This window comes from Bos indicus, chromosome 25 (assembly GCF_029378745.1).
Source record: "Bos indicus isolate NIAB-ARS_2022 breed Sahiwal x Tharparkar chromosome 25, NIAB-ARS_B.indTharparkar_mat_pri_1.0, whole genome shotgun sequence".
NCBI lineage: Eukaryota > Metazoa > Chordata > Mammalia > Artiodactyla > Bovidae > Bos > Bos indicus.
This window is the reverse complement of record NC_091784.1, coordinates 39523448-39539958: the sequence shown is the minus strand read 5'-3', so window position 1 is coordinate 39539958 and position 16511 is coordinate 39523448. Positions and strand designations below refer to the sequence as shown.

Here is a 16511-nt window from a genome sequence, read left to right as displayed (position 1 = left end):
TTTCCTCATTTTTGTTTATTTTGTTTCTCACCAACATGTTGGTAAAATGGAGCAGGCTGTGTTAGTAAAGGAGAAGCAGGGAGGGGAGTCAGGCAGCGTCTAAGGAGCCACGTGGGGGAGTCAGGAGCAGGAAGGGCCGGAAGGACCAGAGATACCAGGTGCCCCCACAACATCATCCTGCCCTCCCACAAGACATGGAGATTGCTGCTGCTCCGACCCCCAGACGTTTACAAAATCGCCATAAAGAGCATTTCTGTTGCCTCCTGTCCTTGTCCCCCGTATTCTCCTTCTGACCCCCAGAGACGAGGCAGGGTCTACTCAGGCTGGCCCTCTGCGCGGCCTGGCCTGAGAGAACCTGCCCCTGCATCTCAAGGTCCCAGCCCCTAAGCCGCAGTGGGTGTACTGGCTTCTGAGAAGGCAAGGCAGGTGGGGGCTACAGGGAGGTCTTTGGGAGTGATGGAGGGACCATCCCTTAGGGCCTTGGACAGCACTCACAGGATGCCCTCTGCTTCCGCCCCCCGATTCTATTCAAGAGGATTTAGGGACCGCCTGTGAGCCTGGGAATACCCCAGCGCCTGCCTGGGAGGCTTGTTTGGGTGTGGCCCTGGAGGGAAGGTTTCACCTGCACCCAGAGTGGACTTCCTGGCCTTTGCACATTGACCCAGTGGACGCTGGGACCCTGTGTTCATGAACACAAAACATTTACATGAGGATTTCGTCCACCCTAATGAACTTTCATTCGCGGAAGTATTTTCAAGGCAAAAGCCACTGAGGATAACCGAATGCCTTGATCAGCTTTCTACGTAGTGCAGATAAATTTCCTCTTCCCCCATGAAATAATTTTCACCAGGACCCTTTTACTTGTGTTATACCACGTTATGTCGGCTTCCCTGGTTAGTGTTGGAGCTCTGTCGAATGTCACCCAGCGTCTCGACCTGCCGTTGGTTTTCCCCCGTGGCTCTCAACTCCAGTCAAGTCCAACTTCTCTGGGAGAGAAACTGGCCAACTTCTTAACCCATTCGTACCCAAAGACGACCCTGAACCATGTGCTGTGGGCAGTAATGTGCCACCTCCGTGCCGCTTTAGCCTCGTCGATATCCTCCCGTGGAGTGTTTCCGAGGGTGAATCGGTCCGTCACTCAGTTGGCCCGGAAGAAGGATGCCAGCGATATTCCAGGATGTTGCGGCACGTGGTCAAGACTTCCAAGCGCTCGGTGCTTCCCGGGTGCGGGGGAAGCGGCGCCCTCCCCGACCTCGGCGCCCTCGTCCCCAGCCCCGACCCCGGGTCAGGGCGCCTTGTCCGCCGCCGGCTCGGCACGCGGGGCGCCCCCGGCGGCCACGCGCGCACCGCGGAGCAGGCCGAGGCCCCGGGAGCGGCCGGCGCCGTGCAGCTGGCGCTCGTGGCGGCGGATCTGAACCTTGTGGCGGAAACGCTCGCCGCAGTCCTCGCAGGCATAGGGCCGCTCGCCAGAGTGCGTGCGGCGGTGGCGCAGCAGGTTGGAAGAGACGCTGAAGCGCTTGCCGCAGTCGCCGCAGGCGTAGGGCCGCTCGCCCGTGTGCGTGCGCTGGTGCTGCACGAGTGCCGAGCTCTCGCTGAAGCGCTTGGCGCAGTACGGGCACGCGTAGGGCTTCTCGCCTGTGTGGATGCGCTGGTGCGTCACCAGGTTCGAGTGCTGCGAGAAGCTCTTGCCGCATTCGCCGCAGCGGTGCGGCCGCTCGCCCGTGTGTGTGGCCTGGTGCCGCACCAGGTCCGTGCTGCGGCTGAAGCCCTTGCCGCACTCCCCGCAGATGGTCGGCCGGTCCCGGGCGCGCCGCCGCCGCCGGGGCGGCCGGGCCGGCGTCAGGGCCGCGCCGCTCGGCGGGCCCGGGACAGCCACTATGGAGGGCGCCGACACGGCCGCTGGCAGCACCATCAGCTCCTGCAGCACCACGTAGCCCGGAGGCGCCACCACCACCGCGGCGGGCGCCCCCGCAGCGGCCGGCACCAGCTCCAGCTGCAGCTCGGGCGGCACAGGGGTCAGCTCCAGCTGCAGCTCAGGCGGGTGTACCCCAGGCTCCACCGGTGTCAGCTCCAGCTGCACCTCCGGCGGCTGCGCCAGCGGCTGCGCCAGCTGCTGCTCCAGCTGCTTCTCCAGCTGCTGCAACTGCTCCTGCAGTTGGAGCTGCAGCTGCCGCTGCTCCTGCTGCCGCTCCAGCTCCTGCCGCTGCCGCTCCAGCTCCTGATCAGACTCCACGTCCACCGGCATGAGCTCCAGCTCAACCTCCTCCTCCTCCTCCGGCCCCAGAGGCCGGGGCTGTAGCTGCTGCTGCAACTGCTGCTGCTGCTGCAGCAACAGCTCCAGCTGTTCTTGCTGCTGCTGCAGCAGCTGCAACTGTTCCTGCTGCTTCTGCAGCTGCTGCTGCAGCTCTAACTGCTCCTGCTGTGGTAGTAAGTGTTCCTGCTGCTGTTGCTGCTGCTGCCGCTGTAACTCTTGCTGCTGCAACAGCTGTTGCTGCAACTGTTCTTGGTGCTGGAGCTGTTCTTGCTGTTGCTGCAGCAGCTGACACTGTTCTTGCTGTGGTTGCAGTGACTCCTGCTGTGATTGTAGCTGCTCCTGCTGTGGTTGTAATGGCTCCTGCTGTTGTAGCTGCTGTGGCTGCTGTACCGCTTGCTGCAGCTGTTGTACCGCTTGCTGCGGCAGCTGTGGCCATCCCTGCTGTAAGTCCTGTTGCAGCTCCTGCTGCAGCTGTGGCAGCTGCTGTTCTTGCACTTGCCTCTCCTCTGATTGTTCCTGCCGCTGCAGCTGCTTCTGCTGCTCATACTGCACACACGGGGGCTTTTCCTGCAGTTCCTGCCGCTGGAACCGTTCCTGCCGCAGCCGCGACCGCCGTCGCACCTGCCTGTGCTGCTCCCGTGACTGTTTCTGCCGCGGCATAAGCCGAAGCCGTGGTTTCAGCGGCCCCTGTTGTTCAGACTGGGGTTCTTCCTGCAATTCTGGCTGCGGTTGGGGCAGCGGCTCTTGCCCATCTTGCTGCTGCTGCTGCGACTCTGGCTGAGGTCCTGACCCTTGGTTGTGTGGTTGCGGTTGTGGCTGCTGCTCTGGCCACTGTTTTAACTGTCGGGCTTGCAGCTTCTGCCGTCCTGACGCAGTCTCCTCAGCGACTTCACTGGCCCACTTGGGAGCTGAGACTGCTGGCCGAGGTGGGCTGCTGCTCCTCTCCTGACTCTCACTCCCACCGCTGCCACCTGGAGTGGGAATGGCAGGAAGCCAGGAGAGAAAGATCTGGAGTCAGCTCTCTGGTTCAGACTCCCATGATGTCCTTCCTTACCCTCCCCCATGTACAGTCACTCTATGATACGCTCCTGAGCCCTCAGCAGGGACCCCCAGAACACGGGACCACGTGACAATGGCAGCAGGATAGAAAGGGAAATGCCCAGCGGTGTGGAGTTGGCTTAGAAATGTATCCAAGGGACAGCTAGCTGGTCACATCACTCTGGACCCCAGGTCCCCAACCTCTCCTCGGGGCCTTCTTCCACACAGGCTCGATGCTTAGACCTTGGCAGTGACACCACTCTGGGTGCCTGGGGCTCCCCAACACCACTCCCCGAAAAGTCCTTTGGGCCTAACCGCCATCTGAGAGGAATCTGTGAATCTGCCATTCCCATGGCTAAGCCACAAGCCCATGCTGAACTCTGACCTCAGTCAAAGGTCACACTCGAAACAAATGAAACTCACCCTCTCTGTACATAATACAGAATTTCTGTCAGGCTGCCTGGAAGTGTTTCCAAAGCAGTTTCTAAAAATCACCGAAGTCAGAGAGAACACGAGGTTTCCAGGTGGGAGGTGCCCGGTAATTCTACCAAGTAGCAGCTGGCTAACCTCCTGCAGGTTCAGGGCCCTCCTGGTCTGGAATATACCTTTGTCATCCCCACACTGCCAGCTTAATGAGTCAAGCAGGAAGGGCCCCGGCATCACCCTTAGTAGGTACTTGAAAAATCCCTCTCCCTGTGGGTTAGGAATTGTCTTGAAAATTAGCAAGAAGTTTGGAAATATTAATACCAAGGATACAACTAGCTCCATTTGAAATAGCCTTTAGACTGAAAGTGGTCTGCTTGTTTGTTTGTTTTTTGGCTGTACCACTCAGCATGTAGGATCTTAGTTCCCCAACCAGGAGTGGAACCCGAGTCCCCTGCATTAGAAATGCAGAGTCTCAACCACTAGACTGCCAGGGAAGTCTGAGGCTGGAAGTAGTTTTAGGCTGTTAATTCTCGGATGGAAAGGAACAATTCACAGCCCCAAGTCTACATGGCGACTGGCCAGTTACTTAACCCCTGGGAACCTGAGTTTCCCCATCTGCTTAAAGGAGCTAAACCCTTTTCCGGGAAATTGCGAAAAATTAGAGGGAATAAACACACAGCCCCAGCATGGTGCACGATGTAGAGAAAGCTCGGCGATACAGGACTCACCTCATTGCTACATGTCACAAAACCCACACGCAGTGTCTCACTCTGAGCATACTGCTGTGCTATCAGAAAATCCAAAGAGGCCTTCTCCATTCCCAAGTCTGATTCAACATCTGTTTTTCCCATAGCATCGTATTTTCAACTTTGGAATGGGAAGTAGAGGTTTGGTTGACCCAATTTTGCTTTCTGGCTGACTTTCCAGGAATATACTGATTTCATAAAATCAAGGGATATCTACATGTAAATAATTCCCTCTTAGAAAACCTATTCCCAAGACCCTTCGCTTAGGCTAATGGATCAGTGAGTGCATTTTTCTTACACACTCACACCAGGTGGGAGTATGCGGGAAGTGAGGGAAGACAGACCATCACAGACAACCTGTTGTCTTGGCAAATCCAAGGTCACATGGGCACTCCCTCCTCCTACCACCTCTGGGGGCAGCCGGGACTCATCACCCCTCTGGGTAGGTCCTCTCATTTCTAGGACAGTGCTTGGCCAAACGACCACTCCCTGCTTCTCACGGCATTTGCACACTCTTACCAACGATATTTTGGTAAATGTATACTGAAGTGTCATCGGATGTGCCTACTCTCGCGAGATTTTTGTCAGTTGAGTATTTAAGCCAAGAGTCCTGGGAATTCCCTGGTGGTCCAGTGATTAGGACTCTGAGCTCTTACTGCAGAGGGTGTGGGTTCGATCCCTGGTCGGGGAACTCCGATCTCACAAGCCACATGGGGAAGCTGGCGGTGGGGGGTGGAGGGGAGGTGTGTGTGTGGTGGAAGGCCAAGGGTCCTAGTTGGGTCCACACATCCCCATCCGATGCCTCGTCCCTTTGGTCCTTTTCATGTTCTGTTCAACCCTGCCCAGCCCCTCACTCAGTGCTCTCAAAGCACAGAGTAGGGAGGTGGCTCCCGTGAGCATGGCCGCCTTGGGAGATTTGCCGAGAGTGGGGAGCGGGGCAAGTCTTGGAACGTTCTTCGAGGCCACATTTGCCTCCGGGAAAAAGGAGAGAAAGATGGATGGAAGCAGGCAGAAGTCAAGGAAAAGCGGACAAGACCAGAGGCCACAGAGAAAAGAAAAGCCAAACAACCAGCGACAAAGGTGCCCCTCAGCCCCTGAATTCAATCTGGGACCTTAAGTCACAGGGAGGAGAGTGGAAGGAAACGGAGGTTGTGAGCCCTGGGAACCAGCAGCACGCGTCCAGGTGGGGATGGGGGCTGAGAACGTGCGCACTGCCAGACAGCCCTCACCAGCAACACTACAGCCTGATGGTGGCTTCAGAAAACCCCGAGGTGACCCTGCCGATGTGAGGGCGTGCAGCCTCCCCGCCACACCCCAGACAGACGGCTGCTTGCCAACCTTCAGGGCTCCCTCTCAGCAGGCCTGGGGCTTGGTCAAAGGATCCTCGCCAGGGACCTGAGGACCATCTCCTGGTTCAGGAGGTCAGAGGTGTCCCCCACCCTTAGCCCCTTACCTGAGGGGGTGTCGGGCCCCAGGCCCCCATCTTTAAGACGGCGAGGCTTCCGCACGATGGTCTTGGTTGCCCGCCTCACCTTCATCCTGGCGGTCAGACCAAGATCCTGGGGAGCCGGCTGTGCTGAGGGGAAGGAAGGAAGCTGTTCAGACTGGCGGGGAGCCCCGGGCCAGGGGCCCTGATGCCTTGCTGCCTCAAGTCTGCAGCTCACCCCTGCCGGAAAGGAGGACAGTGTGGTCCACGGCCGGGAAAAGGATGAGCGAGGGCAGCCTGGAGGCCCTGCTCCTAGGGCCAGCTCCCTGCACAGGGAGTCCTGACTCTCCTGACTTTGTGCAGGGCCCACGTCCAGCCTCCTGCCTGGGGCAGCTCTTGCAGCTGCTCATCACCGATGATGAGAGACAATGGCTAGGTACACTCCCAGAAGGGATGTTTGGGGAACTTTATAGGAAAAAAGACTTGTTTGTCCATCTCCATCTCACATTCCCCTGGCCCCCTCAAAACATGAACAAGTCTGTTCAATTCCCTGGTCTCTTGCCTCCCAAGCTGCTCTGGGGATTGGCCCAGTCTTCCCAGGTCACCAGCAGACCGCCAGTTCTGGGCCATGTGAGTCCATCCAGGTGCTACCTCAGTTCCCAGGACGCTAGGTTCCCAGAGCACTACAAGCCCTGCAACTGGAGGGCTGCGGGCCTGGCCCTGTGCCCCAGCGCTCCTGAGGTCTGCAGGGCTCCCCGCCCCTCTCCAGTGTCCCCCCAGGGTCCCTGTGGCGGTATCCTCGCCTCCTAAGAGGATGACTCCAGGTCCCTCTAGCTTCCAAGAATCCAGCCCAACCCTCTTAAGAAAAGCCTCCCTGGGTTCGCCCTGCTGACCTACCCTCCTGGGCCTCACCTGGCACAAGCATCGCCTGCTCTGCGGGCAGCCTGGGCACTAGGGGAGGTGTGGTCAGCAGGGAATGGAAGGTGAAGGCCAGAGCGTTTAGCCAGCTCCTTCGCCAGGTGCCCCCATCCAGAAAGAGCCGGGGAGGCGCTGGGCCACCCGGGTGGGCTTTCTGGTCACTTGGGACGGTCTGTTGCTGTCAGGGTTGCCGAGGTCGCCCTGGGCCAAAAGAAGGGGGGCAGAGCAGAGTTCAAGAGCAGAAGTTGGTGTGGGCCCCCTGGGGCGTGGGGCGGGGGCGGGGGGAAGGCAGGGGGCGGGGTGGAGGGGTGTAGACAGAGCCCCGAACCAGCGCGGGGCTCAGGGCGGGACCATTGCGGGCGCCGAGGGCGGACCGGGGGCGGACCTGGTGGGCGGTGGACCGGTGTCGTTTCAGCCCAGGGCAGCGCGGGGCCGGCCAGGGATCTGCCCGCCGCCACAGGTGCCAGGAGCCGGCGGGCGGGCGGCCTGGGCCGGGCCGGGCCGCGCGGAAGGCGGGCGGGGGGCGGGCGCCGCGGCCGGGCCGGGGTCCCCGTGCGCTCGCCCGCCCGCCCGAGCGTGCGACCGGCCGGCCGTGCGTCCGAGCGGGCAGCTGCCGGGCCGGGGGCGGGGGCGGGGGCGGCGGGGGCCGGCACAGGAAGTCCCCCCGGCATCCGCATCCTGTCCCCCGCGCCCCGGCCCCCGCCGCCGCCGCCGCTCTAGGCCGCCGCGAGCTCGGTGGGCTTAACCCTTCCCGGCCCGGCCACTCACCCCGCGCAGGGGGCGCGAGCCGGGGGCGCCGGGGCCGGGCGCAGCGCGCTCCGCAGCATCTCCGGATGTGCGCGTCCGCGCGCCCGGGTTGGCGACCGTCGCCGCGCGAGTGCAGGGGAGGCTCCCAGCCGGGCTCGGCAGCCCGCTGAAGGGCAGGCACGGCACCGGGACAAACGGGGTTCAAGTCGCACTCAGTTAGGTGACGCTCGGTTCACGAAGCCCCATCCCGGGCCGCTGCGCACACCCTAGAGAGGCCTCTCCTTCGTCCCCCTAGACCCATGTCCTGGATGTGGCGGGGATGGGCCTGGGGGCGCGGGGAGTTGTGGCCGGCAGTCAGGTGGGCGTGGACCCCAAAGGACCAGATGGGGCCGTAGGGGCCACCCTGGCCGACTGGAGAGCTAAGCTTGGCTCTCTCTGCGCCCTTGCGCTGTGCGTACCGCCGCGTGGCCAGGCCCCCTCGCCACCCCCACCCTCCGCCCTCCCCAACCCCCTCCTCAGCCGCTCAGGGCAGCCGCCCTCCCTGGTGGTGCCGAGCCGCTTCCCCGCGGGTCAGGAGGGGTCCCTGTGTCTCCATATCCCGCCCCTTTGCTACTCTGTTCTCTCGCATCTGGAGAGGGGCTGACGCTGAAATCGGGATGCTCCAGTTCTCCGAAAACCCAAAGCACTGGCCGCAGATGCTCCTGGGGGGAGCACGGGGGTGCCCCACTGGAGGGGGACAGGGGTCCTACTGTGGTCACAGCCCCTCCCCCCTTACTGTCTCCACGCTCACATAGCTGCCACACCTGTGGCCCCCTTGTTCCGATTTTGGATTCTTCCAGGCCCTTTGGGAGTGGAGATTGGGGCTTCCCCTCTCGCCCTTGCCTGAACCGCCTACACTCTGTCTGGCAGCTTCACCCCAGATGAGATGCTCCAGAGGGCAGGGACCGCATCTGCCTCCGTAGAGAAATAAGCGCAGCGAGAGCCCATCTTTGGAGGCTGAAAAATCTGGGTTCCCAAGGGGGGCTCTTCCAGCCGTGTTAGGAGGCCAATTATGGCCTTCCATTGGGGCGGTGGGACCGCACCCCACTAGCCGGGTGCCTGGGGGTGAATGAACTGGCTCCCTCCTGCCCGGGGCAGGCGTGCCCCTTCTTCTGCCTGGGAGAGTTGAGAGCAAAGCTATTTCTGCCTCCTCCTGCCTCCTGGGAGACCTCAAGCCCAGAGGATCCACTCCCCGCCCCTGAATTTTTAACCTCCCCCCTCTGCTGCCTTCTTTCCAACAGCGCTTGCTCATTCCCACAGCTCTCTCATCTTAAAACAGGCACCGCCCCCCCAACCTTGCTCTCTTGCCCTTGGTGCCAAATTTGCTGGAAAGATGCCCCATGATAGTTCTGTCCATACCCCCATCGTCCTGACCCCCCTTCCCTCTCTGCAGCCTGGCCTCTGCCTCGTCACTGCACTCAGACAGCCCTGCCTGATGTCACCAGGGACCTCCACTGATCTCTCAGTTCGTCCCACCTCTAGGCAGCTTTGCTGGGAGAGCACTCTTGGTTCCCCTTCTTCCCCACGTACCACCTTTGCAGGCTCTCTTCCTTCACCAGGCTCATTGCCCACCCTTACATCGTGCCAACCTGCACTCAGGTGTCTTCCCGGGGCAGCTCTCCCCAAGAACGTTTCTCTGGTCCACACCTGAGCACTGGCTTGACCAAAGCTACCACCCTTTCTTTTGCTTTCTTCCTCTTCTTCCCTTTAATCTTTTTTTTTTTCAAAATTTTCTCTCTTTTTTTGCTGCACCATGCAGCAACACGCAGGATCCTTGCTCCCTGATCAAGGACTGAACCCAGGCCCCCTGCAGTTAGAAGCATGGAGTCCTAACCACTGGACTGCCAGGTAAGTCCCTGTCTTACTTACTTTCTTCTTCTTTTTTTTAATCAAGGTAACACGTATACCAAGTTGAGTAAATCAAATAGTTCTACAATATCTGCAGCAACAAGAAAAGTTTCTCCTCACTTGTGAGTCCACTCCCATTTCTTCAGATCTCTCTTGCCATGTTTCTAAATATTGTGCTTCTAACGCTCTTACTTGCTTTTTCCAGTTTAGATCATATCTATTGACATCCCACTCTGGAAGGTGCTGGTTAAACTGTTTAAACCACACAGAGACATGCATACTTTCCCTGCCATCCTCCCATTGTCTAATCATTTGTCTGGTCTTTATCCTGTTTTCTGGGTGAGAGCTTCAAACTCTGGTGGCTCAGACGGTAAAGAAACCACCTGCAATGCAGGAGAACCAGGTTTGATCCCTGGGTCAAGAAGATCTCCTAACAAGGGAATGGCTGCCCACTCCAGGAAATCCCATGAACAGAGGAGTCTGGCGGGCTACAGTCCATGGGGCCGCAAAGAGTCGGACTCCACTGAACACACAGACACGCACTCAGACAGCCATCAGTGTAAGTGCTTTCCTGAATTCTGTGAGTTGATCTAACGCATTAACGAACCCGAGTGGGTCACAGGAATCCTGACTTTGTAGCCAGCTGGTCGGAAGTGCAGGTGGCCTGGGAACGTCCAAACATGAGGCCAGCGTATGAGGTCAGGGCGGTGTGTGCTGGGCTTGGTTGCAGCATGCAGGATCTAGTTCCCTGGTCAGGGATAGAACCTGGGCCCCCTGCCCTGGGAGCAGAGTCAACTGCTAGACCACTGAGGAAGTCACTCTCCTCTTCATTGCTTTTTGGCTTTGGGTATTACTATTACGGATGTCCAGGGCCATTTTGATACCCAGTCCTTTGCACATGACTGATACTTTCTCTCTGTGCTGTGTGCTCAGTCGCTCGATTGTGTCTGACCCTTTGTGACTGCATAGACTGTAGACTGCCAGTCTCCTCTGTCTGCAGGATTTTCCTGGCAAGAATACTGGAGTGGGTTGCCATGTCTTCCTCCAGTTTTTCTCTCTGGAAGCTTGTAGATATATATTTTTTAAACCTGTATTCTGAAATTCGCTCGTGGACACTCAGGCAGCCACTTCAATCTGGAGACTCATGTTTATCGGTTCTGAGAAGTGAATTTGAGTAATTTCTTTGATTGTGTTCCCCTTGGTTTTCTTTTCTCCTTTTCTGGAATTTTGATTTTTTCAGATATTGGACCCTCTGTTCCACTCCTCTCAATTTTAACTTCTCTTCTATTTGTCATCACTTAACCTCTCGGTACACTTTCTGGAAGCTTTTCTCTTCATTTTCTTCTAAGCGTTCTGTTGAATGCTTTTATTTCTGGTATTCTGTCTTCCATTCCCCAGAGCTTTCTTATTCTCAAGCTCTTGCTTTTCTCATGCATGCTGTTCTTGTTTCATGATTCCAGCGCTTGCTCTCATCTCTCTGAGGACAGTGAAGTTTGTTCCTGCTCCCTCTGTCATCTTTGTTTGCTCCACTTGTTCCCCCCCTCCCTCCAATGTGTCTATTTCATTTCTTCTGTTGGAGGATTTCCTAGGATGCTGGCTGACCCTGGGCAGTTTGGTCATGTGTGTGGTCATTAAATCCCCCTTGCTTTCAAGATGAACTCTCCCTGCCTTTGGTTTACTGGCCCCAGGCTTATGCCAGTTCTGGCTCAGATTCTGGAGTTGGGTTTCATCAGGGCTCATTGGTTCATGGGTTCACCTTCAGGCAACCACCACGGGGGCTGCAGGGCTCAGCTGGGCCATGCCTGGATCAAGGATGGATCCAGGGCCTCAGGGGTGAAGTCAGGATGCTATCACCAGCAGGAAAGGGGGGCTGAATTGTGGATGGACAGAAACAGATCCATCGTAACTGGAATGTATTGGTATTTATTCACAATGCGTTTACACGGTCCAGATCCTAATATACACATTGACTTTCAACAACTTGCTCTTTTTTTTCCTCCCTGACCTGGAATGTGTCACCTGAACCCCCAGGTTCACCTGAGCCCACAGCTGTGAAAGCAGAGTGCTAACCATTCGAGGGACTTAGCACACACACACAATCCACTCCAGAGGAGGGGCCCAGCTTCCCTGAAGGGGCTGCCTGTCAAACACTTGCCCCCAAAGAGGTCCTTTGTCAAGAAGGAGACAGACGACTGGTTGTGTTCAGTCGCTCAGTCGTGTCTGACTCCTTGCAATTCCATGGACTGTAGCCCCCCAGGCTCTTCTGCCCATGGAATTTTCCAGGCAAGAATACTGGAGTGGGTTGCTGTTTCCTACTCCAGGGGATCTTTCTGACCCAGGAATCGAACCCTCGTCTCTTTTGCCTCCTGCATTGACAGGTGGATTCTTTTACCATTAGCGCCACCTGAGAATCCCAGATGACTGGTGTTAGTCGTTCAGTTGTGTCCAACTCTTTGTGATCCCATGGACTGTAACCCACCAGGCTCTTCTGTCCATGGGATTCTCCGGCGAAGAATACTGGAAGGCAATGGCTAATAATTCTGCCACATACACTTGCTCCAGCTTCCCTGGTGGCTAGTGGTAAAGAATCTGCTTGCCATTGCAGAAAATGTGGATTTGATCCCTGGGTCAGGAAGATCCCCTGGAGAAGGGAATGGCAACCCACTCCAGAATTCTTCCCTAGAAAACTCCATGGACAGAAGAACCTGGCAGGCTACACTCCCTGGGATCACAATGAGTCAGACATGACTTAGTGACAAAGACCAAACCAGATGCTTGCTTGCCACACATTTTTTTTTTTAACAGCTGACAATATGATGGGCAAAAATTACCTCACTGCTCTAATTTGCATTAACAAAATTAAGTGACATTGAACAGGATTTTATAAGTTGAAGGAGGCATGTGCTCACTCAGTCATGTCCAACTCTTTGTGACCCCGTGGACTGTAGCCCGTCAGGTTCTTCTGTCCATGGAGTTTTCTAGGCAAGAATTCTGGAGTGGGTTGCCATTCCCTTCTCCAGGGGATCTTCCTGACCCAGGGTCAAACCTACATTTCCTGCATTGGCAAGCGGATTCTTTACCACTAGCCACCAGGGAAGCTGGAGCAAGTGTATGTGGCAGAATTATTAGCCATTGCCTTCCAGTATTCTTCGCCAGAGAATCCCATGGACAGAAGAGACTGGTGGGTTACAGTCCATGGGATTCTCCAGGCAAGAATACTGGAGTGGGATGCCATTTCCTCCTCCAGGGGATCTTCCCAACCTAGGGATCGAACCCTGGGTTCGATCGTCTCTTATGTCTCCTGTATTGGGAGGCAGATTCTTTACTACTAGCACCACCTGGGAAGCCCTGAAGAAGGCATCAGTTCAGTTCAGTTCAGTTCAGTTGCTCAGTTGTGTCTGACTCTTTGCGACCCCATGAATCGCAGCACGCCAGGCCTCCCTGTCCATCACCAACTCCCGGAGTTCACTCAGATTCACGTCCATCGAGTCAGTGATGCCATCCAGCCATCTCATCCTCTGTCGTCCCCTTCTCCTCCTGCCCCCAATCCCTCCCAGCATCAGAGTCTCTTCCAATGAGTCAACTCTTCGCATTAGGTGGCCAAAGTACTGGAGTTTCAGCTTTAGCATCATCCCTTCCAAAGAAATCCCAGGGCTGATCTCCTTCAGAATGGACTGGTTGGATCTCCTTGCAGTCCAAGGGACTCTCAAGAGTCTTCTCCAACACCACAGTTCAAAAGCATCAATTCTTCAGCGCTCAGTTTAGGTATAATTAAAATACTGTACTTTATCTGTTTTTGTTTTTAACTTTTAGGCCATCCTGTGAGGCATGGAGGATCTTAGTTCCCTGACCAGGGATTGAACCTGGGTCTCCTGCACTGGGAGTGTGGAGTCTTAGCCACTGGATGACCAGGGAAGTTCCTACTTTTCATTTCTAGAAGTTCTACCGAAGTTTTTTTTCCCCCATCTTCTAGGTAATTCACACTGCTGCTGCTGCTAAGTCGCTTCAGTCGTGTCCAACTCTGTGTGACCCCATAGATGGCAGCCCACCAGACTCCCCCATCCCTGGTATTCTCCAGGCAAGAACACTGGAGTGGGTTGCCATTTCCTTCTCCAATGCATGAAAGTGAAAAGTGAAAGTGAAGTCGCTCAGTCGTGTCCGACTCTTAGTGACCCCATGGACTGTAGCCCACCAGGCTCCTCCATCCATGGGATTTTCCAGGCAAGAGTACTGGAGTGGGGTGCCATTGCCTTCTCTGGTAATTCACAGTTACCTAGTAATTTCCCCCTGTAGTTTCCCATTTGTCTTTTATGCCATTAACCATGACTGTTTTAGTCCAGCTGTGACACTGGAAGACTTTTTGAACCTGTTTCTGTCAGTTGCATCTGCTGGTCCCCACTGTTGTTCATCTCTCACTGGACATCAGTCGGTCTCCTTGGACAGTCATTGGTGGGTTGAGCCCAGGATGACTGACTTTCCTCCAGAGAATGTGTGTTTGCTCCTCGAGGGCAGTGGGGAGGACTGCAAGCCCAGGAAGCCCTAAGGACTGAGGTCACGGCAGGCAGAGTCCCGGGGTGACCAGTGCTGTCAACCCAGGGTGAGGACTTGCCCCGCCCCTCACTTCTTAGGAACCAGACTCCCCTTTGGCTTTTCCCAGGCTCCACTCAGCTCGAGGGCAACATTCCCTGCCGTCTTCTGTTCTTCTTCAAGGTATATACCAGGGGTTCCAGCAGAACGGAGAGTGGGTCTCCTAGTAGATCCCCACTTGAGCCCTTCATCCTTGGGGCCCTCAGGGGCACAGGTGCCTTTGTGCCCCTTACCTGCTTTCGCTTACCATCTGCCCTGGATCTTATCTTTGGCCGTGCCGCGTCTTTGTTGCTACACGTGGACTTTCACCAGCTGCGGTGAGCGGGGCCTACCCCCTAGTTTCAGCACGCGGGCTTCACATTGTGCTGGCTTCTCTTGTTGTGGGGCACAGGCTCTAGGTGCCAGGGCTTCAGTAGCTGCAGCGCAGGAGCTCAGCAGTTGCGGTTCCTCGACTCTAGAGCACTGGCTTAATAGTTGTGACGCTCAGGCTTAGTTGCTCCTCGGCAAGTGGGGTCCCCCCGGCCCAGGGATGGAACCTGTGTCTCCTGCATTGGCAGGCGGATTCTTTACCACTGACCCCCCAGGGAAGTCCCTGAGCTGGATGTTCTTTATAACCCGCTGGTTTGTCAGTAGGTCATTGTATGTTTTCCAGTGTTTTAAATTAAAGCAGAAGTGTTGGCTGAAAAATCTAACCCATCACTACCAGAAATAGAAGTTCTAAAATGCACTTAAAAAACTTACTTGTAATTAGACAAGTAACATGTGAATACACCATCCTTATAAAAACAAACTGTGTGTGGTTATCGGCTGGTACGTATGCCAGACCCAGGCTTCTTTTACTTACAGGAGTCAGGGACTAATTCAGTCTTGTCCTTCCTTACGACTCAGAATATTTTTTAAAATTGAGTTAAAAAATAAAAATTGAAACTTTAAAACTGTGTAGACAAGGAAAGGCCTCCTTTGGCTGTCACCCAACGTCCATTATCTTCCCCAGAGGTTTCCACTGTTTTTGGCTTAGTACATACCATTTAAAAAATATACTTATTTATTAGGCTGTATTTACTTATTTGGCCGTGGCAGATTTTTGAACTGACGCAGGGATCAACCCAGTGGAAGCATGGCATCTTAACCCCTGGACTGCCAGGGAAGCCCCTCTTTTCTATGAATTTTCTGTTCATTTCCTTCACTCAATTTAAAAATTGGAATGTCTTTGGATCAGTGGGTAATTTCTTATACATTCTGTGTAGTTTGTTTCCCCTGATGCCTAATATTTTCTTATGTATCAATTTTTAATGGATGTAAAACACCATTGTAAAGAAAAAAAAAGATGGTGCAAGTGCCTGGCACATAATTACTTAACAGGAGGCCCACCCATCATTTGTAATTGCCCACATACTGCTAAAAATACCACAGAAGAAATCTGTGCCTCTAGTGGCTTTGTTTCCTACCTCTTTTCTTTTTTTTTTTTTTTGCAAAATCACCTGAAGTCTGAGTGGAGCTGAGACTATGTAGCCCTGGAGATAAATGGTGACGCCCACCTTCTGGGACACAGCCAGGTTCAGAGGCCCTCTAATCAGGAAGTGATAGGAGAGCCCCTTTTGCACCCTTTACAGAAACACTCGGTATCAGAGTTGACAGCAAGAACCAGCGAGTGCTAATCTTAGTCCTGTGGCTGTGTCCCACCGAGAGAGATGGAAGTAGGTACTTGACTTCGGTTCCTGCTTCAACATCAGATTTGTCCATAAACAGAAAACCATGAGGATAATGAAATCAAAGGAAAGGACATCTCCTTCTTTAGTTCATGGCTCTCAAAAGCAATTTAAAAGCAGGGTCCTGCTAGGCTTTGCTTGCAGACCAGCTCCTACACATGGCTGGGGTGGTGGGAGCCTGGCTGAGCACTTCTGGGGCCCACGAGGGCCTAGAGCTCACGTCCCTGAGACAGCACCTGTGGTCACGGTCACCCACATCATGGACTTGCGACCAAGGCCAGCCCTGCAGTGCAGCTGTGTTACCCTGAGGGACGTCTCAAACTCCAGACGTCACACACACACACACACACACACACACACAAAACCTGGTCTCATCTGGCCTTCCAGGGTCTGGTCTGCAGCCAGAAGCAGCAGGGTAAACCGCCACAAGGCTGAATTTCATCCCTGCGAGTTGATCTTAGTCCTCAGCACTCACTCTTCACTGTAACCGCCTCTCGCGCCTCACCTTCAGCCTAGGGGAGCCCAGCAATAGGGTTACTGAGTCTCTATCCCTCCTCCCCAAACCAGTGAGGCCTGAGTTCTGTCCCTGAGGGCAGAAAGGACTTGTGACTGAAGCAGACAGACCCCGGCGCTCTGCACAGGGTGGGGAGAGTCTGTGGCGCTGCTGGCAACAGAAGCGGCTAGAATCATATCCAGTCTTCTGACCAGGACCTCAGCAGACTGTGGAGGACACTTCCGGGGGCCCGGCCAGTGAGTTTTCAAACACATTCCAT

General features: G+C 55.5%; 1 protein-coding gene and 1 long non-coding RNA gene across 3 annotated transcripts; one reads left to right on the top strand and one right to left on the bottom strand.

Moving 5' to 3' along the window:
* ZNF853 (zinc finger protein 853) lies at positions 1 to 7331 on the bottom strand. 2 transcript variants are annotated; one of them, XM_070780236.1, is made up of 4 exons: positions 7194 to 7331; positions 6803 to 7009; positions 5918 to 6040; positions 1 to 3225 (listed from the first exon to the last, which is right to left on the bottom strand). In XM_070780236.1, the coding sequence occupies exons 2-4, from the start codon at positions 6813 to 6815 to the stop codon at positions 1286 to 1288; spliced, it is 2076 nt and encodes a 691-aa protein (XP_070636337.1). In that variant the 5' UTR covers positions 6816 to 7009; positions 7194 to 7331; the 3' UTR covers positions 1 to 1285. The 2 variants fall into 2 exon arrangements, with proteins under 2 accessions (XP_070636337.1, XP_070636339.1); XM_070780238.1 differs by having other exon boundaries at positions 5918 to 6035.
* Positions 7332 to 7516: 185 nt separating this feature from the next.
* On the top strand, positions 7517 to 16459 carry LOC139179778 (uncharacterized). Its single transcript, XR_011564138.1, has 3 exons — positions 7517 to 7770; positions 9354 to 9442; positions 13256 to 16459. It is a non-coding gene; the product is annotated as an uncharacterized lncRNA (long non-coding RNA).
* The last annotated feature ends 52 nt before the right edge of the window (positions 16460 to 16511 follow it).

Excerpts from the sequence above, each read along its gene's own strand:
- ZNF853 (XM_070780236.1), bottom strand. Across the intron at positions 3,226-5,917 it reads GGGGCCCGACACCCCCTCAG|GTGGCAGCGGTGGGAGTGAG; the intron begins GTAAGGGGCTAA and ends TTCCCACTCCAG.